This window comes from Balaenoptera acutorostrata, chromosome 3 (assembly GCF_949987535.1).
Source record: "Balaenoptera acutorostrata chromosome 3, mBalAcu1.1, whole genome shotgun sequence".
Classification (NCBI taxonomy): domain Eukaryota; kingdom Metazoa; phylum Chordata; class Mammalia; order Artiodactyla; family Balaenopteridae; genus Balaenoptera; species Balaenoptera acutorostrata.
In genome coordinates, this window is record NC_080066.1 from 86988566 (window position 1) to 87014611 (window position 26046).

General features: G+C 39.1%; 1 protein-coding gene across 3 annotated transcripts in view; it reads left to right on the forward strand.

The window, feature by feature from the left end:
- The window catches only part of ATP8B4 (ATPase phospholipid transporting 8B4 (putative)), a 305912-nt gene that overhangs the window by 120619 nt on the left and 159247 nt on the right, over positions 1 to 26046 (forward strand). For all 3 annotated transcript variants that reach the window (XM_028163557.2, XM_057544467.1, XM_057544468.1), the window contains one exon: positions 23800 to 23913. In XM_028163557.2, coding sequence (XP_028019358.2) covers positions 23800 to 23913 — 114 coding nt within the window. The remainder of the gene's footprint in view (positions 1 to 23799; positions 23914 to 26046) is intronic.

Consider the following 26046-nt stretch of genomic DNA (forward strand, 5'->3'; position numbering starts at 1 on the left):
AACCACAGGCCCCTGGGGGCTTTTCCTCAGGTCTGGAACCAGAAAATTTCCTAGAAGCCTGCATTGTGCCATGGGCCTTGACTCTGGCATGGCCTATGCAAGTGTTTTCTGGCTTTCTGGATGTCACTTTCCTTACTGAGTATATAAGCAAATCATCTCACTGGAAGGGACTATTGAGGGAAGATAATATCTGAAATGGGTTTGATATCCTTTGTTGTTATAAACAGTAACCATTTTGGGAAAACCGGTTTCCCGAAAAGGCTTCAGGCTACATGCCATAGTCACACCTTTAGGTTTTTCCTCCTTTATTCCCTTCAAATTTCCTTGTCCTATTTCTGGTGCCGCTGGTGACCCTCCATGGGAGGGACACAGAGCAGTCTTCCATTCTCATGAAATGCCTCCTGATTCTGTTCTGCCAAATCCATCAACCTCTCTGGCTTCTTCCTCCCCCAAACCAGCACATTTGTATAAGGGTCTGGGTGACCTTTGCTGTTGAACACTTACCCCAGGTGGAGTGAATCAGAAGGAGGAATGTGGAAGAGGAATTTGAAGGATGTGGGATGAGATGTTGGAGAAGGTATGGGTGCTGCAGCTGGGAGCCCCTTATTCATTCATCCATTCATTTATTCAGGGAGCAGGGGAAAGGATCTGGTCTGCTTTGTTTCAAAGCAGCTTTGTACCCTGTTGTACACTTCCTAGCTGGCCTCCCCAGCTAGGATGCATGGGTGGATCATTAACTACTAAATAAATAAATGCCCACTGTAACTTGCCCTGGATCCTGGTTCTTGGACTTGCTCCTCTGAGAAGCAGCTCAGTTGCAAATCAGTTCAGAAACTTAGTGTATCTGTCCTAGTGAGTTTTTTTTTTTTTATAACATCTTTATTGGAGTATAATTGCTTTACAATGGTGTGTTAGTTTCTGCTTTATAACAAAGTGAATCAGTTACACATATACATATATCCCCACATCTCTTCCCTCTTGCGTCTCCCTCCCTCCCACCCTCCCTATCCCACCCCTCTAGGTGGACACAAATCACTGAGCTGATCTCCCTGTGCTCTGTGGCTGCTTCCCACTAGCCATCTATCTTACATTTGGTAGTGTATATATGTCCATGCCACTCTCTCACTTTGTCCCAGCTTACCCTTCTCCCTCCCCATATGTCCTAGTGAGTTTTGATTGGAGACTCACATTTGAAACCACTGTGCATTTTCTCTGTTCACATCTTGGCAGTTCTTGCTCTGCTCAGCACTAGCTTGAGCTTCTTAATGAATCTATTTGTCAGCTCCTACAGAGGACACCTGCCTACTTTGATGTATGTCATTAGGGGAACCCATTGCCAATTACCAGAAGCAAATTTAGTCTTTATTTTAACCTAAGCCATCCTAAGCAAAACTTGCAAATTTGATGAAAACTCATTAAATATCACAAAAAAATAAAAGATTGACACTTCCATTATTTATAAATTATTGTTATTGTGTTTTAATGATAGAAGATGGTTTTAAAGCCTCTCTCTTCCCCCATTCCATGTAGACAATTTTCCTTCCCTCTTTCCCAACTTGTCCTCTGTTCTTTTCCTTCAGTACCTTTATTCCCAAACAAGCACCACTCAACAACAACAAAATCACAAAGCCAGGTAGTGTGGGTTTGTCTAAATTTAGATTTATCATCCTACCCTGAATGAGAATGGGCTGGAGGCCAGGAAAGCCTAGAATGTTGGAGGAGGACACCTCCATGAATTGGCCAGGGGTCCCAGTTGCTCCAGCATCCTGCAGAGGGTGAGAACTCAGAGCTGCACACATTTCTCATCTGATCCTCAGGGGTTCAGGAGAAAATAGCATACGTCCCCAGAGCTGGTGTTATTTGTGTAGAACCCTAGCATAAGAAGTAGAGTCTTAGGAAGGATTAGACTATATGTAGTATGTTATTATAACCCCTTGGCCCTTTGGGAAATTCTTTATGGGTGCCTTTCCTCATTAACTGGACTTTTCCACTGTGCCTTTGTTATTGTCATAAATGCTGAGGTCCTGCCTGAAATTTGGCCTAGTTCCCGGATTGTACTACATGGTCTAATTTTTAGTCCTAATAAACAAAGTGGTTTGTATGCACTAAGTTATCCAAAGGCGCCGTTGTAGTTCAGCAAGCCCGCCCCACATCAACTCAAAGAAATGCCCACTTTGGTCGTCCAAGGCCTCTAAAGCCCTAGACTGAGATGAAGCAATGAGCCAAAGCTGAAGGCCTGCTCCCCAGCAGATAGCAGATTTTCAAGGGGGAGGCATAGAAGAACTTTGGAAAAGCAGAACTAGCAGACAAACAAATCATTAGGGATGCCCTGTGAAAGTCCCACTGAAATACAACATTTGACTTCTTTTTTCTTTTCTATGCCTTTCTTTTGTTTTACCTCTTATCTCTCTGGAGAAGGCGTATACTAGATCTGTCTCCCTCTGTATACTTTTAAGAGCATTTTTAGTCCTTTTTCAGAAGTCACAATAGAAAAGTTAACATTTTATCTGGAACGATTTAGAAGTCTTTTATATTGTATGCATCTAAACACCCTGGAGAAAAAAAAATTAGTGTGATTAAATTAATGTCAGAGGGAAATTTATTTTGTTCCCCTGGTGATTGTCCAATATTAGTTTTTTGTAGATATATTACTATTCATAGGCCACTTACTAGCTCTAGAACAGTCTTTAAGATGCTGGAACACTAAACCAAGGCCTGAGAGTGGAAAACAGAACAAGGTTTATGACATTGTCAGGCAGATTGCTTTGGGGCGAGACTGAGACCATTCTGAAAGCTTGCTGCCACTGTCTGTGATTCTGAGGTCTAGATGGGAAATGACACTCCCTAGACAAGCCCTGTGACATTCTCCCTAGATTGAAAAGGCTGAAAGCGACTACTCTAGCTGATTGGATTAGTGTGCACACTTCACTGTGCTTTAGTTTAGGAAGACTCTTTTCTTCACCAGTTGAAGAATGTTCTACGAGGGTCAGTGAGTTCATTGATCAAGAGAGAGTCTAAGGACTCCTTGTTTCTGACTCATTTCCCAGGAAACACATACCATTTGGGAGAACACATGACTCTATGAAGCATAACTCTTATGGGCAACCCTTGGAACTGCTCTGAGCCTCAGTTTCTTCATCTGTAAAATGGTGCTGAAATTGTAACAGCTCCCTGAATTTTCAGATTACCTGAGATGATGTATGTACAGTGTTCAGCACAGTGCTTGGCATGTGTAAGGAGACAAGACCTGTTAGCTGGTGTCATAGTGTGACACGGAGACACCATTACACACACAGTCACACGTTCTCCATTCTGTGTCCAAGTCTTGGTGACACATGGGTCTTATTCATTTCCTTTGACCATGACAATGTTTAGTCTGACAATCTTCAAAAAAAAATTTTTTTAACGTCTTTATTGGAGTACAATTGCTTTACAATGGTGTGTTAGTTTCTGCTGTATAACAAAGTGAATCAGCTATATGTATACATATATCCCCATAGCCCCTCCCTCTTGCATCTCCCTCCCACCCTCCCTATCCCACCCCTCTAGGAGGTCACAAAGCACTGAGCAGATCTCCCTGTGTTATGCGGCTGCTTCCCACTAGCTATCTATCTTACATTTGGTAGTGTATATATGCCCATGCCACTCTCTCACTTCGTCCCAGCTTACCCTTCCCCCTCCCCGTGTCCTCAAGTCCATTTTCTACGTTTGTGTCTTTATTCCTGTCCTGCCCCTAGGTTCTTCAGAAACTTTTTTTTTTTTTAGATTCCATATATATGTGTTAGCATGGGGTATTTGTTTTTCTCTTTCTGACTTACTTCACTCTGTATGACAGTCTCTAGGTCCATCCACCTCACTACAAATAACTCAGTTTCTTTTCTTTTAATGGCTGAGTAATATTCCATTGTATATATGTGCCACATCTTCTTTATCCATTCATCTGTCGATGGACCCTTAGGTTGCTTCCATGTCCTGGCTATTGTAAATAGTGTTGCAATGAACATTGTGGTACATGACTCTTTTTGAATTATGGTGTTCTCAGGGTATATGCCATAGTGTGATTGCTGGGTCATATGGTAGTTCTATTTTTAGTTTTTTAAGGAACCTCCATACCGCTCTCCATAGTGGCTGTATCAATATACATTCCCACCAACAGTGCAAGAGGGTTCCCTTTTCTCCACACACTCTCCAGCATTTATTGTTTGTAGAATTTTTGCTGATGGCCATTCTGACCAGTGTGAGGTGATACCTCATTGTAGTTTTGATTTGCATTTCTCTAATGATTAGTGATGTTGAGCATCCTTTCATGTGTTTGTTGGCTATCTGTATATCTTCTTTGGAGAAATGTCTATTTAGGTCTTCTGCGCGTTTTTGGATTGGGTTGTTTGTATTTTTGATATTGAGCTGCATGAGCTGCTTGTATATTTTGCAGATTAATCCTTTGTCAGTTGCTTCATTTGCAAATATTTTCTCCCATTCTGAGGGTTGACTTTTCGTCTTATTTATGGTTTCCTTTGCTGGGCAAAAGCTTTTAAGTTTCATTAGGTCCCATTTGTTTATTTTTGTTTTTACTACCATTTCTCTAGGAGGTGGGTCAAAAAAGATCTTGCTGTGATTTATGTCATAGAGTGTTCTGCCTATGTTTTCCTCTAAGAGTTTGATAGTGTCTGGCCTTACATTTAGGTCTTTAATCCATTTTGAGTTTATTTTTGTGTATGGTGTTAGTGAGTGTTCTAATTTCATTCTTTTACATGTAGCTGTCCAGTTTCCCCAGTACCAGTTATTGAAGAGGCTGTCTTTTCTCCATTGTATATTCTTGCCTCCTTTATCAAAGATAAGGTGACCATATGTGCGTGGGTTTATCTCTGGGCTTTCTATCCTGTTCCATTGATCTATATTTCTGTTTGTGCCAGTACCATATTGTCTTGATTACTGTAGCTTTGTAGTATAGTCTGAAATCCAGGAGCCTGATTGCTCCAGCTCCTTTATTCTTTCTCAAGATTGCTTTTGCTATTTGGGGTCTTTTTTGTTTCCATGCAAATTGTGAAATTTTTTGTTCTAGTTCTGTGAAAAATACCTTTGGTAGTTTGATAGGGATTGCATTGAATCTTGATAGTAGATTGCTTTGGGTAGTATAGTCACTTTCACAATATTGATTCTTACAATCCAAGAACATGGTATATCTCTCCATCTGTTTGTATCATCTTTAATTTCTTTCTTGGTGTCTTAGAGTTTTCTGCATACAGGTCTTTTGTCTCCTTAGGTAGGTTTATTCCTAGATATTTTATCCTTTTGGTTGCAATGGTAAATGGGAGTGTTTTTTTAATTTCACTTTCAGATTCTTCATCATTAGTGTATAGGAATGCAAGAGATTTCTGTGCATTAATTTTGTATCCTCCTACTTTACCAAATTCATTGATTAACTCTAGTAGTTTTCTGGTAGCATCTTTAGGATTCTCTATGTATAGTATTATGTTATCTGCAAACAGTGACAGTTTTACTTCTTCTTTTCTGATTTGGATTCCTTTTATTTCTTTTTCTTCTCTGATTGCTGTGGCTAAAACTTCCAAAACCGTGTTGAAAATAGTGGTGAGTGGGCAACCTTGTCTTGTTCCTGATCTTAGTGGAAATGGTTTCAGTTTTTCACCATTGAGAATGATGTTGGCTGTGGGTTTGTCATATATGGCCTTTATTATGTTGAGGTAATTTCCCTCTATGCCTACTTTCTGCAGGGTTTTTATCATAAATGGGTGTTGAATTTTGTCGAAAGCTTTCTCTGCATCTATTGAGATGATCATATGGTTTTTCTCCTTCAATTTGTTAATATGGTGTATCACATTGATTGATTCATGTATATTGAAGAATCATTGCATTCCTGGGATAAACCCCACTTGATCATGGTGTATGATCCTTTTAATGTGCTGTTGGATTCTGTTTGCTAGTATTTTGCTGAGGATGTTTGCATCTATGTTCATCAGTGGTATTGGCCTGTAGTTTTCTTTCTTTGTGACATCTTTGTCTGGTTTTGGTATCAGAGTGATGGTGGCCTCGTAGAATGAGTTTGGGAGTGTTCCTCCCTCTGCTATATTTTGGAAGAGTTTGAGAAGGATAGGTGTTAGCTCTTCTCTAAATGTTTGATAGAATTCACCTGTGAAGCCATCTGGTCCAGGGCTTTTGTTTTGGAAGATTTTTAATCACAGTTTCAATTTCAGTGCTTGTGATTGGTCTGTTTATATTTTCTATTTCTTCCTGGGTCAGTCTCTGAAGGTTGCTCTTTTCTAAGAATTTGTCCATTTCTTCGAGGTTGTACATTTTATTGCCATATAGTTGCTTGTAGTATTCTCTCATGATCCTTTGTATTTCTGTAGTGTTAGTTGTTACTTCCCCTTTTTCATTTCTAATTCTATTGATTTGAATCTTTTCCCTTTTTTTCTTGATGAGTCTGGCTAATGGTTTATCAATTTTGTTTATCTTCTCAAAGAACCAGCTTTTAGTTTTATTGATCTTTGCTATCATTTCCTTCATTTCTTTTTCATTTATTTCTGATCTGATCTTTATGTTCTTTCCTTCTGCTAACTTTGGGATTTTTCTGTTCTTCTTTCTCTAATTGCTCTAGGTGTAAGGTTAGGCTGTTTTTTTTTTTTTAAATGTGTTTGCCTTTATTCTTTTTTTTACTTTATTTTTTTGGCTGTTTTGGGTCTTTGTTTCTATGCGAGGGCTTTCTCTAGTTGTGGCAAGTGGGGGCCACTCTTCATCACGGTGCGTGGGCCTTTCACTGTCATGGCCTCTCTTATTGCGGGGCACAGGCTCCCGTCGCGCAGGCTCAGTAGTTGTGGCTCACGGGCTTAGTTGCTCCGCAGCATTTGGGATCCTCCCAGACAAGGGCTCGAACCCATGTGTCCTGCATTGGCAGGCAGATTCTCAACCACTGCGCCACCAGGGAAGCCCGGTTAGGCTGTTTATTTGAGATGTTTCTTGTTTCTTGAGGTAGGATTGTATTGCTATAAACTTCCTTCTTAGAACTGCTTTTGCTGCATCCCATAGGTTTTGGGTCATCATGCTTTCATTGTCATTTGTTCCTAGGTATTTTTTGATTTCCCCTTTGATTATTTCAGTTATTTCTTGCTTATTTAGTAGTGTATTGTTTAGCCTCCATGTGTTTGTATTTTTTACAGATTTTTTCCTATAATTGATATCTAGTCTTATAGCGCTGTGGTCAGAAAAGATACTTGATATGATTTCAGTTTTTTAAAATTTACCAAAGCTTGAATTGTGACCCAAGATATGATCTATCCTGGAGAGTGTTCCATGAGCACTTGAAAAGAAAGTGTATTCTGTTGTTTTTGGATGGAATGTTCTATAAATATCAATGAAGTTCATCTTGTTTAATGTGTCATTTAAAGCTTGTGTTTCCTTATTTACTTTCATTTTGGATGATCTGTCCATTGGTGCAAGCGGGGTGTTAAAGTCTCCTACTATGATTGTGTTACTGTCAATTTCCACTTTTATGGCTGTTAGCATTTGCCTTATGTATTGAGGTACTCTTATATTGGGCGCATAAATATTTACAATTGTTATATCTTCTTCTTGGATTGATCCCTTGATCATTATGTAGTGTCCTTCTTTGTCTCTTGTAATAGTCTTTGTTTTAAAGTCTATTTTGTCTGATATGAGAATTGCTACTCCAGCTTTGTTTTGATTTCCATTTGCATGGAGTATCTTTTTCCATCCCCTCACTTTCAGTCTGTATGCGTCCCTAGATCTGAAGTGGGTCTCTTGTAGACAGCATATATATGGGTCTTGTTTTTGTATCCATTCAGCCAGTCTACATCTTTTGGTTGGAACATTTAATCCATTTACATTTAAGGTAATTCTCGATAGGTGTGTTCCTATTACCATTTTCTTAATTGTTTTGGGTTTGTTATTGTAGGTCTTTTCCTTCTCTTGTGTTTCCTGCCTAGAGAAGTTCCTTTAGCATTTGTTGTAAAGCGGGTTTGGTGGTGCTGAATTCTCTTAGCTTTTGCTTGTCTGTAACGTTTTTAATTTCTCTGTCGAATCTGAATGAGATCCTTGCTGGGTAGAGTGATCTTGGTTGTAGGTTTTTCCCTTTCATCGCTTTAAATATGCCCTGCCACACTCTTCTGGCTTGCAGAGTTTCTGCTGAAAGATCAGCTGTTAACCTTATGGGGATTCCCTTGTATGTTATTTGTTGCTTTTCCTTTGCTGCTTTCAATATTTTTTCTTTATATTTAATTTTTGATAGTTTGATTAATATGTGTCTTGGCATGTTTCTCCTTGGATTTATCCTGTATGGGACTCTCTGCACTTCCTGGACTTGATTGACTCTTTCCTTTCCCATATTAGGGAAGTTTTCAACTATAATTTCTTCAAATATTTTCTCAGTCCCTTTCTTTTTCTCTTCTTCTTCAGGGACCCCTATAATTCGATGTTGGTGCATTTAATGGGGTCCCAGAGGTCTCTGAGACTGTCTTCAATTCTTTTCATTCTTTTTTCTTTATTCTGCTCTGCAGTAGTTATTTCCACTACTTTATCTTCCAGGTCACTTATCCGTTCTTCTGCCTCAGTTATTCTGCTATTGATCCCTTCTAGAGAATTTTTAATTTCATTTATTGTGTTGTTCATCTTTGTTTGTTTGCTCTTTAGTTCTAGGTCCTTGTTAAACGTTTCTTGTATTTTCTCCATTCTATTTCCAAGATATTGGATATCTTTACTATCATTACTCTGAATTCTTTTTCAGGTAGACTGCCTATTTCCTCTTCATTTGTTTGGTCTGGTGGGTTTTTACCTTCCTCCTTTATCTGCTGTGTATTTCTCTGTCTTCTCATTTTGCTTCACTCACTGTGTTTGGGGTCTCCTTTTTGCAGGCTGCAGGTTCGTAGTTTCCATTGTTTCTGGTGTCTGCCCCAGTGGGTAAGGTTTGTTCAATGTGTTGTGTAGCCTTCCTGGTTGAGGGGACTGGTGCCTGTGTTCTGGTGAATGAGGCAGGATCTTGTCTTTCTGGTGGGCAGGACCGCATCCGGTGGTGTGTTTCGGGGTGTCTGTGAACTTATTATGATTTTAGGCAGCCTCTCTGCCAATGGGTGGGGCTGTGTTCCTGTCTTGCTAGTTGTTTGGCATGGGTTATCCAGCACTGGAGCTTGTTGGTCGTTCAGTGGAGCTGGGTCTTAGTGTTGAGATGGATATCTCTGGGAGAGCTCTCATCAATTGATATTATGAGGGGCTGGGAGGTCTCTAGTGGACCAATGTCCTGAACTCAGCTCTCCCACCTCAGAGGCTCAGGCCTGACACCTGGCTGGAGCACCAAGACCCTGTCAGCCACATGGCTCAGAAGAAAAGGGAGAAAAGAAATAAAAAAGAAAGAAAGAAAAAAATAAATAAATAAAATAAATAAAGTTATTAAAATAAAAAATAAAAAATAAATTATTAAAATAAAAAAATTAAAAAGTAATTAAAAAGAAAGAGAGCAACCAAACGAATAAACAAATACACCAATAATAACAAGCAAAACTATACAGTCTTCAAACTTTTTGAGCATACTTCCTACTTGTAAAAAGAAAACTTTCCCAATATACTCGTATTTACTGTATATATATATATATATAATTATAATATTTACATATATATGTATTTATATAAATGTATATATGTTTGAATGATTATGTATGTGTATACATATATAATAAAGACAATCTGCACATTAAACATTAGGGAACCTTAACTTTTGAATTTTTAAAAAAATATATTATGGAAGTTCTTCTTAATTTTTTTTCCTGACAGCCTGAAGAACTGTTTGGGGCATCCCCTGGGGGACTGGTACCCCAGCGTCTCATCAGATACCGTAATCTTGAGTTTGCATTAACCTGGAAAGTCAAACAAGCAGGCTTCTTAAGGGAATCTTGTCAGGCAAGGTGCTCCTGCTCTATAGCTCACTATTTTCTTCATAGCATTGATCACTATCTTAAATTGTGTCATCAGTTTACAAGTTTATTGTCTGCCTCTCTCTCTACAACTAAAGTGCAAACTTGCTGTAGGAGGGTAGGGACTTTATTCAGTTCTGTAGTCCTGGCTCAATGACACAGTGCCTGACACATAGAAGGCCCTTAGTTGAATGAATAGATGAACGTTGGGGGAATTGTGGCCTCTGCTCTTTCACTCCCACAAGTTTTTGTTCATGGTGGGGAGCCCAGGCTCAGGAGAATGTTATACTGCTGCTGATGGTGGTGATGGTGGTGGTGATGATAATGATTGTAGCCAAGGTTTGTCGACAGCTCTCTGTAAAGCCCCTTCTGTGGGTTGACCCTCCCTTAGTAGTTCATAGAGGAGCATTATCACCTCTCCATTCCTCCCAACCTGGAACGCTGTAGACTCCTCAGTGGGCAACATTTGACTAATACTGAGGAGTTGTGCTTCTGCCTGGTACCAGTGAGGTGCCAAACAACCAATCTCCAGGCCCGCTTGCCCCATACATGCATTCTTTGGGGATCTTTGCATAAACATGGGCGTTTTGCATATTTCCTGCATGGTGCAAATGCCTTTAGGCCACTTCCTTTTTAATGCAAGTAGTCTGTGGGCACAGTCTCTTTTTGGTTTTCATTTTATGGTTTAGAGATAATCTCTCCCTTAAGAGTCAGGGCTATTTCTCTCTCTGGAATCCAGATTGTACTGTAACAATACTATATCTGTCTCCTCTTCTGGTAAGAAAAACAGGCTTTTTCCCCGCTCAAGATCCCTCAGTTACTTTTTATACCTGTCATGACATAAAAATGTTTCCTCAAATGTGGGAAGATCTTTTGCTAGTGCTGAAAATTTGGTACTCATTGCGAAAGCTCCTGGGGTTTGGCCTGTGGGATTCACAGACGCAGGCAGTGTCCCCAGACAACCGCCAAACGCATTTAGGCTCAGCCTTCCATGACTCACTGTTTAAAGCAAATATAGAGATAAAAGTAAACTATTATATAAAAATGTAAACTGATCTTGTATATATTATTAACGGTCTTACCTGGCATTCGATTGGTTGGGTGTAAAAGAAAAATTAACTCAGATTGACTTAGACAATACCATACATGGACAGATCATATAACTAAAAAGTCCAGAGGTAGGGCTAGCCCCAGGAGAGGCTTGGTCTAGTTTTGTTCTCTGCATTTCCTGGCCCTGCATCTTCAGTGCAGGATTTAATCTTTGCAGCCTCCTCCACTCATGGTCCTGAGATGCTGTCAGTGACTGCTAAGGCTACTTGCTTCCAGACTGGAATCTAGGAAGAGAGAGAAAGCCTACATCTCCAGCAAATTCCCAGAACTGAGTGTTAGTAAGACCTTAATTACATGACATAGTGACGTGCTAATCCCTGAAATCAAAATTGTAATTAAGAGGATGGGCCATGTAGTTGGTTTAAACTAATCTGGGCTTGACCCTGGAGTTATGGAGGGGAGTTAAGTCCATCCAGATCACAGGACTAAGAAATTTTGGAGCACTGTTAGCTGAGGGGAAGGGGGAAATAGTCAAATGTCTCTTATACATGGCATTAAAACAGGACTGGATTGGGAGCCCTAAGGTTTGTTTTTGATATTTACTTTTTGTAGCTGTTGTGTCTTGCACTCTTCAGATATTAGGGTTAGTTTCCATTTCTGGTTGTGATAGCCATTAGTGGTGTCCATTAGTGTTTCTGGCTTTCTGCCTTTTGGACACATGGTTACTCTTTCTGGTCAATGAGCTGTGAGCATTTGGGTTGAAGCATTAACTTGTGGTGTGAGACTCTTCAGAACTCTCTCTTTCCCTCTGGTACTGCAACTGGAAGTGTTTGAGATGGTGGCTGGTCCATTGTGAGTAACTGTGATGAGCAGAGTCTCCCTGCTGGCTCATGCTGCACAAGAAGTATAAGCAAAAAATAAACCCTTATTATGTTAAACCATGAAGATTCTGGAATTGTTTGTTACTATTACATACCCGGTTTATCCTGCCTAGGACATTGGATTTCCTAAACCCATTTGGGTTATTTGAGGATTGCTCACAAAAATCCTCTATTTGTATAATTTTTTCAACTTAGCAAAGATGCTTTCATGTCTATGATGTCACCTTATCTCCACAACAGTTGTATAAGTGTATAATGAGAAATATTATTAGCTCCATTTTGCCAGTAGAAGGATTGAGGCAAACTCCTCAAATGCTCTGTTTCCTAGTTTAGTAGTGTTTGTTACTGTCTATTTGCTTTGTTTTCTTAAGCAATATGATTACACAACAAAATCTGATTATAAAAAATAATGCTTCTCATTTTATGAATATTTTATTTGATGGCCCCCTTGAAGAATATATCATTTTTTACTTTATTCTTCCCCTCCACCAAGTAGTCAGTGTTGCAAATGTAAAGGACTTTTGCTGCTTCTGTTGGAGAGCTGAAATAAGGGAGTGGTTAGCTATACTATTTGCATATATTGAGCTTTGAGGGGGATTGAAAGGGAGTACAAGGATGTGTGGTCATACATTAGGCAGTAGGTAACTGGGGCTCCTACTGAGGGGGTTGACTCAAGAGGAGGGGGTAGACATGACAGTATTTCTTTGGTGAGAAAGTGACAGCAGGCCAGAAATACAGAGTAGAGGAGAAAGCAAGGGCTGATTGCTCTGAAAACAGAAGAGACATCTGCTTTGCAGTGAACTGGAGAAGCACAGTGGTGAAGAGAATGGGCTCTGGAAGCAGAGTACCTTGATTCAAATCTTTTTTCCACTACTTATAAGCTGTGCAATCTTGTGTAAACTAGTTAATATCACTGTACCTTGGATTTCCCTTCTGTAGAATGGGGATAATAATACCTATTTCATAAGAATGTTGTGAGCATAAAATGAGCTATGAAATGTAAAGCTCTTAGAACAGTACACACAGTAAGAGCTTGATAAATATCAGCTATTATTGTTGTTGTTGTTGTTATTATTATTATTCATTGCTGCCCCTTCTGCCATCACCCTGGTCTAAGCCACCCACCATCTCTCATCTGTACTAACTGAAAGACCTCCTCATTGGTCTTCTCACGTCTCTTCTTTGTCACCTCCATCTTTGTTCTCCCCCTCCCCCACTACCCCCATAGCTAGGGTAATGGTTTAAAATTAGAATCTTATCAGGATTACTTAAGACATTGAAATAAAGACAAAAATCCTTAGTATAGATTGCAAGAAACTTCTCTCTCTAACTTCAGTTTGTGCTGACCTCTGTAGTCCAGCCTCTTAGTCCCTCTTTTAGATCTGCAGGTGTGCCACCTTCTCATCTCAGGGTCTTTGTATTAATGTATTTTCAAGGAGCAATGCTTTTTCCTCATTCTGATGTTGCCTTCCAGTTGGAGGGGTCTCTACTGGGGTGACATTTCTCTGTCCACCCGTTTTCTCACTCTGCCCCATGAGACGTGGAGTTATTCACTTGATGCATCAATCTTGGCAGAATATGTAGGTCTCTTCAGCTCAGCTCTGCCCTCTTCCTCTTGGAAGTGAGCTTCTTACAGGGAGAAGATGGTCCCTGATGCTCCTCTAGGGTCAGGCTCTTTCCCACCACATGGGAGGCCTGTCTTGGTCCAAGATTGCTTGTGACCGTGTGGTTAAACCTACCTTATCATGGGGTCACGTTAACTGGTCCACCTGGCTAACAGACTAAAGCCATGACTTCCAGTCTAGTAGTCCTTCATGGAAAAGTAGTGCTAAGAGGATAGTGGTGAAGATCTTCCGTGCTGTATTATAGAGTGAGTTGTGATACAGTTTGACTGTAAGCCAGTAGACTGGCTCAATGAAATGACTGAATATTAAGGTCTTACTGACGCTCACATTCTTGGATAAGACAGTGGAAATGGAAACGTTTTTTTCCTTTTGATTGAAAAACAAAGAAAGGTAAAAGGGTGCAGAGATTCTCCAGGAGGGGGAGCCTTTGTTCCTTGTTCCCAGTCAGCTATGAGGGTTCACATCATCTGTGACTAAGTCACAACAGAGCCCGTAGAACAAACACCATCATTGTTATACATCAGTTTAAACGGAAATGTCACAGTCCCCATTTGGCATTATCACTTTATCCCATACAATTTACTCTTCACCTATGTGGAATTCAATTTTGTAGGAGAGTTTCTTTATAATGCCTGCTATAGTTTTGAATGTCATGGTCCCAGCAGATTTTCTGTCTGTCTTTTAGCAAGATATAGGCTTAACCTCTATTTTAGTTTCAACTTAGAAGGAAAATATAAAATAGAATTAGGAATATGTGATCCTTTTGGTTAACTGCTTTTTCTCCTTAGCTTTCCTCGTCCCCATTGTTTTTCCAAGTCCCTTTTTTAGAAAATGTGTTGTGACCAACAGCTCTCACAGCCTTCCTACCCAGTCCATCTCTTGGGTAGAGAACTCACTGCAAAATAGTCATCATCAGCTCACAGACAGTTTTCAGCACAATCTTATGCATCAGACCAACTAAGCTGCAGTCTTTCTATTGACACCTCTCCTACTCTCCCACAGCTTGTTTCACAGAGCTGGATGCATTGATTCCTGGTAGATGTTAAAAATGGCCATTTAACAGATGACAGTATTTTCTTTAAACAGGTAGTAGTGATTGCTAGGAGTCAGTGTAGGTTCATTTAAAACAAGTCACATGGCAGGAGGCTCCAATCAAGATGGCAGAATAGAAGGAGGTGGAGCTCACCTCCTCCCACAAGTGTATCAAAAATATATCTACATGTGGAACCATTCTCACAGAATACCTACTGAATGTGGGCAAAAGATCTCAGACAGCCAGAATTGCAAGAAAGATTACCACATAACTTGGTAGGATGAAAGAAAAAAACAATAATAAAAAGGATCAGGATAGGACCTGTTTCTCTGGGAACGAGCTGTGAAAGAGGAGAGGTCCCCTTACCCTGGAAAGTTGCTTCACTGGTGGGGAGATCAGCTGGGACAGAAAGGGAGCTTCAGAGGCTCAGAGGAGAGTGCAGCAGTGGGTTCGCAGCAGGCAGAACAGAGAAAGACCAGTATAGATGGTCTGTGCCAGCTCCCTTCTGTCCCCAGCCCTAGACGCATGTCTGCTGGTGCATGCGGGGGCTGAGTGCTGAAACTCAGGCTTCAAAGGACAGACCCAGGGAGAGGATTGGGGTTGGCTGCACAGAGACAGCCTGAGGTGGCTGGAGTGTGATACAGGTGGCAATCAGGGAGTATACATGGAAGGAGCCCAGGCCCACCATAGAAGTGAAGTGCCATTGTTAATGGGGGCATGAAGGGAGGAGCAGGGCCCCCACCATAGCAGCCTCACTCTTGGTGTGCTCACAGCGGGTGTGGCTCCACCTCTATGAGCTCTGGGAGAGTGCAAGAGCCAGTGGATTGCCCACAGGTGGAGGCAGGGCTGAAATCAGAGCTGATCACCAGGGGCTGCATGATGTCGGAAGCAGGGCTGAAATCTGAGCCCTCTCTCCATGGCTGTGCGATCCACAGATTTACACCACAGCCACAGGGGCCTGTGTAAACTCAGTGTGTGCAGGATATCCAAGTGGACTATGGGTGCTCCCGTGTCTGGGGCAGGTCCGGCATTAGCAGCCGTGGGCTTTGCGGGCAGGCATGCGCACATGGAGGTGGGGCCGTGTCTGGGCTGCTTCCATAGCTCCCATGGCAGGTCCAGGTGCATGACTACTGAGGTCCTGGTACTTGACTTCAGTGGATCTGCACCTATGGATCTGTGCTGGTGGCTTTGTGAATACAACACTGGAGGAACACCAGGGCCAACTGCCTGCATTCGCACAGTTGAGGCAGGACTGTGTACTTTGTGAGCCCACACGACATGTATCAGGTGACACCACAGAGCATACTCACTAGTGGACAGTTCCAGGTGAGGACTACTCAGTGGCTTGTCCCCCAGCAGGAGTGCTCTAGTCCTGCCTACCTCACACCACAGCTCAGAAATGGATCTGGGGGCTTCTACTCCAATAACTGGGGAGCAGGCCCTGCCCTTGACAGGACTATGACAGTCACAGAACAAAGAGGAGGCCCTCAATATCCAGTGCAGGCTCTCATTACCACACCAGTCACACCCTCTACCAAAGAGAAAATGGCCAGCACACACTGAAGAAAGATGCAGCAGGCATCCATACTAAAAGCAGCCCATACACCAAACATATTAGACTCAGTCAAGGCTACACAGGGATTCTCCCACATAAAAACATCTCTCCAAGACCACCGTAGATAACTGTTTCTCCTAAACTCATAGAGTAAGAGAAATATAAGTAAAGTGAAGAAGGAGAGGAACCATTCCTAATTAAAAGATCAAGAGAATTCTCCTGAAAGAACAAACAATGAAACAGACCTCTCCAGTCTAATAGACTCCAAGTTAAAAAAGGAAGTAATAAAAATACTGAAGGAATTAAGAAAGGCTGTTGATAGAAATGCAGATTATCGTAAAAAGGAACTAGAAACTATAAAGAGGAACCAAGAAAAACTAGAAAACTCATTTGCTAAGATGAAAGCTGAGCTAAAGGTAATAAGTAGCAAACTGAGTAATGAAGAAGAATGAATACGTGATCTGGAAGATAGAATAATGGAAATCACCCAATCAGAATAGCAGGCAGAAAGAAACATGAAAAAAAAAATGAAAACAATATACACGGCCTATGGGATGATATAAAGCATGCCAATCTACACATAATAGGTAAGAAGAGAAGAAGAGAAGAGGGGATCAAAAATGTATTTGAAGAAATTATGGCTTAAAACTTCCCAAACCTAAAGAAGGAAACAGATTATCTAGGTACCAGAAGCACAGAGAGTCCCAAACAAGATGAACCAAACAGACCTACACCAAGACATACTATAATTAAAATGGCAAAAATTAACGGGAAGATTCTAAAGGTAGCAAGAGAAAAAGAGTTAGTTACAAGGGAACCCCCATAAGGCCAGCAGCTGATTTCTCTACAGAAATGTTGCTGGCCAGAAGGGAGTAGCAAGATATATTTAAAGTCCTGAAAGGGAAAAATCTGCAACCTAGGATACTCTACCCAGCAAGATTATGATTTAGAATAGAAGGAGAGAGAAAGAATTTCTCAGACAAGCAAAAACTAAAAAGAATATAGCAATACTAAACCTATCCTAAAAGAAATATTAAAAGGTTTTCTCTAGGTAGAAAAGAAGCAAGAATCTATAGGAAAGAGAAAATCACAATTGGAAAGTAAATCACTTAAGCCAGTACACAGATTTTTAAAAAATTTTGTGAAAGTGATGATAACCACAATGAAGAGCAGAAGGATATGCATGAAGATGTAAAAAAGAGCATCAAACTAATAAAATGTGGGGAGGAGAGTAAGAAAATGTAGATTTTTTTAAAGAATGTGTTTGAGCTCATATGACTACCAGTCTAAAGCAAGTAGATATAGGAATGGGTTAACATACTTGAAAAATAAGATAACCACAAATCAAAAGCATACAATACGTTCACAAAAACCGAAAAGAAGAGAACACAAGCGTAATACAAAAGAGAACCATCAAACCACAAAAGGAAGAACAGAAAGAAAAAGAAAGGAACAAGAATAAATACAAAACCAACTGGAAAACGAGGTTTAAAATGGCAATAAATACATATCTATCAACAATTACCTTAAATGTCAATGGACTAAATGCTCCAATCAAAAGACATAGAGTGGCAGATTGGATAAAAAAAACAAGAGTCTACAATATGCTGCCTATAAGAGACCTACTTTAGGGCAAAGAACACACATAGATTGAAAGTGAGGGGACAGAAAAAGGTATTTCATGCAAATGGAAATGACAAGAAAGCAGGGATAGCAATACTCATATCAGACAAAATAGACTTTAAAACAAAGGCCACAAAGAAAGATAAAGAAAGACACTATATAATGATAGAAGGATCAATATAAGAAGAGGATATTACATGTGTTAACATATATGCACATAATATAGGATCACTCAAATACATAAAACAAATACTAACAGATGTAAAGGGAGAAACTGATGAGAATGCAATAGTAGTAGGAGGTTTTAACACCCCACTCACATCAGTGGACAGATCTTCCAGACAGAAAATCAATAAGGCAACAGAGATCCTAAACAATACAATAGAACAGTTAGACTTAATCGATATTTTCATGATATTACACCCAAAACTAATGGAATACACATTCTTTTCAAGTGCACATGGAACATTCTCTAGGACTGACCACATACTAGGACACAAAACAAGCCTCAACAAATTTAGGAGGAGAGAAATTATCTCAAGTATTTTTCCTGACCACAACGGCATGAAACTAGAAATCAACCACAGAAAGAGAAATGAGAAAAAAATGATTACAAGGAGATTAAACAACATGCTACTAAAAAAAACCAATGGGTCAATGATGAAATCAAAGAGGAATTAAAAAAAATACCTTGAGACAAATGACAATGAAAGCACAACCATACAAAATCTGTGGGATGTAGCAAAAGCAGTTCTAAGAGGGAAGTTCATAGTGATACAGGCCTTCCTCCAGAAATAAGGAAAGTCTGAAATAAACAACCTAACTTACCACCTAAAAGAAGTAGAAAAAGAACAAACAAAACCTAAAGTCAGCAGAAAGAAGGAGATAATAAAGATCAGAGAGGAAATAAATAAAATAGAGATTAAAAAAAAACAGTAGAAAAAAATTGATAAAACAAAGAGCTGGTTCTTTAAAGGGGTAAAAAATTGACAAACTTCTGGCCAAGCTCACCAAGAAGAAAAGAGAGAAGACCCAAATAAACAAAAGAAGAAAGGAAAGAGGAGAAATAAAAACCAATACCGCAGGGGGAAAAAAAAAAACTTTAAGAGAATACTATGAACAATTATATGCCAACAAATTGGACACCCTAGAAGAAATGGACAATTTTCTAGAAATATACAGCCCACCAAAATTGAATCAAGAAGAAATAGATAATTTGAATAGACCCACCACTAGAAGTGAAATGGAATCTGTAATTAAAAAAAAAAAAAAAATTCCTGGCAAGCAAAAGTCCAGCACCAGATGACTTCACTGGGGAATTCTACCAAGCATGCAATGAAGAACTTATATTGATCATTCTCAAACTCTTCCAAAAGATTAAAGAGGTGGGAGCACTCCCAAAGTCATTCTATGAAGCCACCATCACCCTGATACCAAAACTAGACAAAAACACTACCAAAAAAGAAAATTACAGACCAATATCTTTGATGAATAAAGATGCAAAAATTCTCAACAAAATATTAGCAAACTGGGCTTCCTTGGTGGCACAGTGGTTGAGAATCTGCCTGCTAATGCAGGGGACATGGGTTCGAGCCCTGGTCTGGGAAGATCCCACATGCTGCGGAGCAACTGGGCCCGTGAGCCACAACTACTGAGCCTGCGTGTCTGGAGCCTGTGCTCTGCAAGAAGAGAGGCCATGATAGTGAGAGGCCCACGCACTGTGATGAAGAGTGGCCCCCGCTTGCCACAACTAGAGAAAGCCCTCACAGAAACGAAGACCCAACACAGCCAAAAATAAATAAATAAATTAATTAATTAAAACAAAAAACAACTTAAAAAAATATTAGCAAACTGAATCCACTACACATAAAAAAGATCATACACCATCATCAAGTTTGATTCATCCCAGGGTCACAAGGATGGTTCAACATATGCAAATCAATCAATGTGATACACCACATCCACAAAAGGAAAGACAAAAACCACATGATCATCTCAATAGATGCAGAAAAAGCATTTGATAAAATTTGACATCCATTCACAATAAAAACTCTTACCAAAGTGTGTATAGAGGGAACATATCTCAACATAATAAAAATTATTTGTGACAAACCCACAGCCAAATTAATACTCAATGGTGAAAAGCTAAAAGCCTTCCTGCTAAAATCTGGAACAAGACAAGGATGTCCACTCTCACTTAACATAGTATTGGAAGTCCTAGCTACAGCAATCAGACAAGAAAAAGAAATTAAAGGTATTCAAACTGGTAGGGAAGAGGTAAAACTGTCATTATAAGCAGATGACATGATACTATATATAGAAAACCCTAAAGACTCCATACAAAAAACTACTAGAACTGATAAACAAATTCAGCAAGGTAGCAGGATACAAGATTAACATACAGAAATTGGTTACATTTCCTTACACTAACAATGAAATATCAGAAAGGGAATACAAAAAAACAATCCTTTTTAAAATCGCATCAAAAAAATACTTAGGAATAAACCTCATCAGGGAGCTGAAAGACATATTCTGAGAACTATAAAACATTGATAGAGGAAATTGAAGATGATTCAAGAAAAGGAAAGATATCCCAGGCTCTTGGATTGGAAGAATTAATATTGTTAAAATGGCCATACTACCCAAAGCAATCTACAGATTTAATGTGATCCCTATCAAATTACCCATGAGATTTTTCACAGAACTAGAACAAATAATCCTAAAATTTATATGGAACCCAATTCTGGGTCATAAAAGACCCAGAATTGCCAAAGCAATTCTGAGGCAAAAGAACAAAGCAGGAGGAATAACCCTCCCAGACTTCAGACAATACTACAAAACTATAGTCATCAAAACCACATGGTATTTGCACAAAAACAGACATATGGATCAACGAAATAAAATAGAGAGCCCATAAATAAACCCACACACCTATAGTCAATCAATCTTTGACAAAGGAGGTGTGAATATACAATGGAGAAAAGAGTCTCTTCAGCACGTGGTGTTGGGAAAGGTGGACAGCTACATGGAAATCAATGAAGTTATAACACACCCTCACACCACACACAAAAATTGACTCAAGATGGCTTAAAGACTTAAATATAAGATGTGACATCATAAAACTCCTAGAGGAGAACATAGGCAAAACATTCTCTGACATAAATCATACAAGTGTTTTCTTAGGTCAGTCTCCTAGGGCAATAGAAATAAAAGCAAAAATAAACAAATGGGATCTAATCAAACGTATAAGCTTTTGCACAGCAAAGGAAACCAGGAACGAAAAGAAACAACAATCTACGGACTGGGAGAAAATATTTGCAAATGATGCGACTGAAGAGAGCTTAATTTCCAAAATATACAAACAGCTCAGCAACAAAAAACAACCCAATCAAAAAATGGGCAGAAGACCTAAATAGGCATTTCTCCAAACACAACATACAGATAGCCAATAGGCACATGAAAAGATGCTCAACATCGCTAATTGTTAGAGAGATGTAAATCAAATCTGCAATGAGGTACCACCTCACACTGGTCAGAATGGCCATCATAAAAAAGTCTACAAATAACAAATGCTGGAGAGGTTGTGGAGAAAAGGGAACCCTCCTGCACTGTTTGTGGGAACGTAAGTTGGTGCAGCCACTATGGAAAACAGTATGGATGTTCCTCAAAAAACTAAAAATAGAGTTGCCGTATGATCCAGCAATCCCACTCCTGGGCATATATCCAGACAAAACTCTAATTCGAAAAGATACATGCACCCCAATGTTCATTGAGCACTATTTACAATAGCCAAGATATGGAAGCAACCTAAATGTCCGTTGACAGGTGAATGGATAAAGAAGATGTGGTATATATATATATATAAAATAGAATACTACTCAGCCATAAAGAGGAATGAAATAACACCATTTGCAGCAACATGGGTGGACCTAGAGATTATCATACTAAGTGAAGTAAGTGAGAAAGAGAAAGACAAATACCATATGATATTACTTATATGTGGATTCTAAAATATGACACAAATGACCCTATCTACGAAACAGAAGCAGACTCACAGACATAGAGCACAGACTTGTGGTTGCCAAGGGGAAGAGGGGGTGGCGGATGAATAGATGGGGAGTTTGGGGTTAGCAGATGCAAACTATTATGTATAGAATGGATAAACAGAAAGGTCCTACTCTATAGCACAGGGAGCTATATTTAATATCCTGTAATAAACTATAATGGAAAAGAATATGAAAAAGAACATATATATAAGAATATATATATAAAGAATATATATATATATCTGAATCACTTTGCTGTACACCAGAAACTAACACAAAACTGTAAATAGAATATACTTCAGTAAAAAATAAATTTAAAAAAATAGGTCACACAGACTAACCTCCATTTTAAAATATTAGTGGATGGAAATTCTCTGGGTATGTTGATTCTGAATGTCAGTAAGATCTGTCACCCCAAATTTCTCCTGCTATCTTTGTGAATAAGATAGAGTTAAGCCTCATGGGAATATAGTTAGGTAGATATAAACACCTGAAAAAGATATTAACATTAATCTGTGGAGAAGTCTCTCGTAGCTTGCCATAGTTTTATTTCCTTAATTAAAAAATTGGTTTTTGGTTTTTAGCTCTGAACTTTTTAATGTATTAGTTTTATATAACTTTGGAAGACTATATAAAAGGCATGTGTTTGAAATTTTTTGATGACATAAAGCTGGGAGGAATGTTTACTACTTTGGGATAGAACACTCAAGATTAATTGCTTTCATTTGGCTTGTATAATAGGAATATATGAAAAATCATCAGTATTTAAAACAAAATCAACTGTGAATGTTTAGGAAGAGGAGCCCTGATTTGATAGTGATTTATGAAGAAATGACCTAGAGATTTTAGTTCATCAAAACTCAATATGAATATATATGTGGAACCTAGAAAAATGGTACAGCTGAACCAGTTTGCAGGGCAGAAATAGAGAGACAGATATAGAGAACAAACGTATGGACACCAAGGGGGGAAAGTGGCAGGGGGGTGTGGTGGTGTGATGAATTGGGAGATTGAGATTGACATATATACACTAATATGTATAAAATGGATAACTAATAAGAACCTGCTGTATAAAAAAATAAATAAAATTCTAAAATTAAAAAAACCTCAATATGAATAAACAGTGAGATTAATTGACAAAATGCTAATGAATTTTTAAGGCATATTAGTACAATAATCCAGAATATGGAACATCAAAGTTTCTTTTGTACACGGATCAGTTGAAGCAGATCTGCAGTATGTGTTTAGTTCTGGACACCATGTTTTAAGAGAGATGCAGAAAGGTTGGGATGGATGCAGAAGAGGCTGACCTGGAAAAGATGTCCATGAAAAGTCATGGAGAATGGCTGAGGGTTTCGGGAATGTCTAGATCATAGTGGAGAAGATACAGGGGAGTCCTATGAGTCATCTTCAGGTATTTGAAGGTTGTCAACATGGAAAGGGCTTAGACTTGATTTAGGTGGCCCCAGGGATGGAATTTGGCATATGGCAAAATTTACAGGCAGGCAGATTTGAGTCTCTCATAATGAAGACCTTTCTAGCAATTCCCATTCTGAAATGGAAATAGGCTGCCTGGCAAGGTGGTCAGTTTCTTATCAGAAGACTTTCAAAGACAGACCTAGGGGCCCCTTGTCAGAGTTATCTAAAGGGTCATGCTTTGGGAAGGTGAACCAGGTGATCCTTAAAGTCCCTTCTTACCTCATGAGATCCAGCATGAGCTCAGTGTCTGCATACAGTAGGTTCTCAAGAAATAACTGCCAAATGAATGAAGCATAAAAATAAAAAAAGTCAGGGGCAGACTTTTGCACTTGATAAATTTTTTAGTCATGGATGATTTTATGGAGTTGAACAGTAATTGCACGTAGTATCAGGAGCATGTCATCTTGGGAAAAATGAAACCCTTGGCCCACACAGAGTTTGAAATTTCCTAGATAGTTGGCTTATCTTTCTTGCTCTGGCATAACTCATGCTCAGTCTTGTAAGTTTAGAGCTATTTGATAATGAGCAGTGCTTCGCCCCAAACTAATGTGATGCTGTTTCTTTTTCAGGATAATCGTATCCACACATCCAAGTACAACATTCTCACCTTCTTGCCCATTAATTTATTTGAACAGTTTCAAAGAGTGGCAAATGTGTATTTCCTTTTCCTTCTGATTTTACAGGTAATGTTTAGGTTGTATTTCTTCATCGTCTGTTTGTTTGAAATATTCATATAACTTGAAAAAATAAGTTATTTTACTTAGCTAAATGTTCATGCTTAGAGAAAATCAGCTTTATCAGATTTTTAATTATTTAGTTATTATTGCTGTTTCTCTCCACAAGGGTGGGAGGGCTAGGAATGGGTAAAAACTAGTACATTCATCATTTTAAACACTGAGGTCATTTTAAAATGCTGCCTTGTACTTTATTTGAACCAAACCAGAGCCTAATAATTACTGTTCATAGCCTCCTTCCTTTCTTTATCTCCCTATCACATTCACAGTATGGGTATTGAGAGAGTTGAAGCAAAGAGTCTAGCTGAGTAGTACTTTGTGGAACTTAATCTGGCAAATTTCATTTGCATCTAAGAACAATGATGAATTTTATATATATATATATATAATAAATGATGTATGTTATATGTTATTTCACTGTGACTATTTTTGATAGTTTTGAGTGGTTAATTGGTAGTTAGAAACCTTTCTTTTTCTTTCCATTTGACTAAAATTTGAACCTAAATGAAATTTCAGCTTTTATTGATATTTTAGGAAGAAAGGGCATAAATCAAAGAATGTACATACATATAAACAGCTCATGTTAGCCAGTTATTTACCTAGTATTTACTTTAGAGTGATTTAATCAGATCAAACTGGTAGATTCAGAATGTACTGGGCTATGTGTTAATTATAGAAAATAAGAAGATGGACTAGATATGTACAATCTGGATTATACCGTGAGTACTATTTTTTCTTTAATTGAATAACTATTTATTCAATAGAATAACTGTGTTAAGAATCTTTTGGTTGTAAGTGGTAGGCATCTAAATTCACTTAGTGTATTTTATGTATGACAATTCATGGGCAAACTATTTTAACAGGATGTGACTTCTCTTTTTCTACTTCCTCCATGTTTACTTTACAGGCCCTCTCTACTTGGTGCTCCTTGAAAACTTTAGACTTTTATTCTCCTAGCTTCAACTCCCTTGTAAAAGGGAGGCAGAGGCAGAGGGGGAGAAGGGGAGAGAGGAAGAGGGAGGAGGAAGAGTAAAGAGGGAGAGGGAGAGAGAGAGAATGAGAATGAATCACTTTTTCTGTTGCTCCAGCAGGTTTTGGGATTAGTTGTAATTGGACCATGCTCTTACCTTCCTATCCTAAATCAATCACTGTGGCTCAGGAATTGCCTTGACCTAGATCACATGCCAAAGCCTAGGAGCCAGCTGGATGGAATCAGTCCACCAAAATTACGTGTACTCAAAGTAGAGGAGTGGGGTAGTTCTTTAAGAATTAAGGATAGAGTTGAGAAGAACTGGATGCTGAACAAGAAAAAAAAAGCAGTGAAAGTATACCTTACAATTTTTGAGGAGACTTTCTTTTTCCCCCATGAATTTTGGTTTCTTCATAGAACCCTTTACACTGTCCTAGAATTTTGAGCTCATTTCTCTAATGGGTTTCTTATTTATGGCCAAAGGCTCTTGTTCAGAGAGTTTTATATCTGGAAGGGATCTTCGGGATGGTTCAGTACAACCTCCTTTCTTTTATTGGTGAAGAAATGAGACCTGGAGAAGTTAAGTGAGGTGTAAAGGTTTTACCATGAGTTAATGATAGAACTCAGACTAGAATCCAGCTTTTCTGCCACCCAGCCTAATATTTTTGTTGGTACTTCAGAGGCTTTTGAGGTTTGTTTTTTTTTTAAATTTTATTTGGAAGTTATTACATAAAATTACATAAAACAGCACTACAATAAATTTATTGTAGTGCTGTTTCGATGGGGCCTGATTGCCACACACTGACCATCTCCACCCATCCTTCCCCGCCTGATGGCCCTGACGTAGCTCCAAACTGAACGCCACTTGAAAACTACTTTTGTAAGGGAGTCATGTCAACTGTTCCTATGTCTCTCTCAGATGGGTGGCTTTACAGGTACAGGTCCAAGCTTTGGAGTTAAATAGACCTAGGTTCAAGTTTTAGCAGTGTATGTTCTTGGCTTAGTTGTTTGACTTCTCAGATACCTTTTTTATAAAATGGGAAAATGATACCCAGGGCCGTGGCATTTCCTGACTCTAGACTGCCATTCACAGTGTATTCTATGCTGTGCAC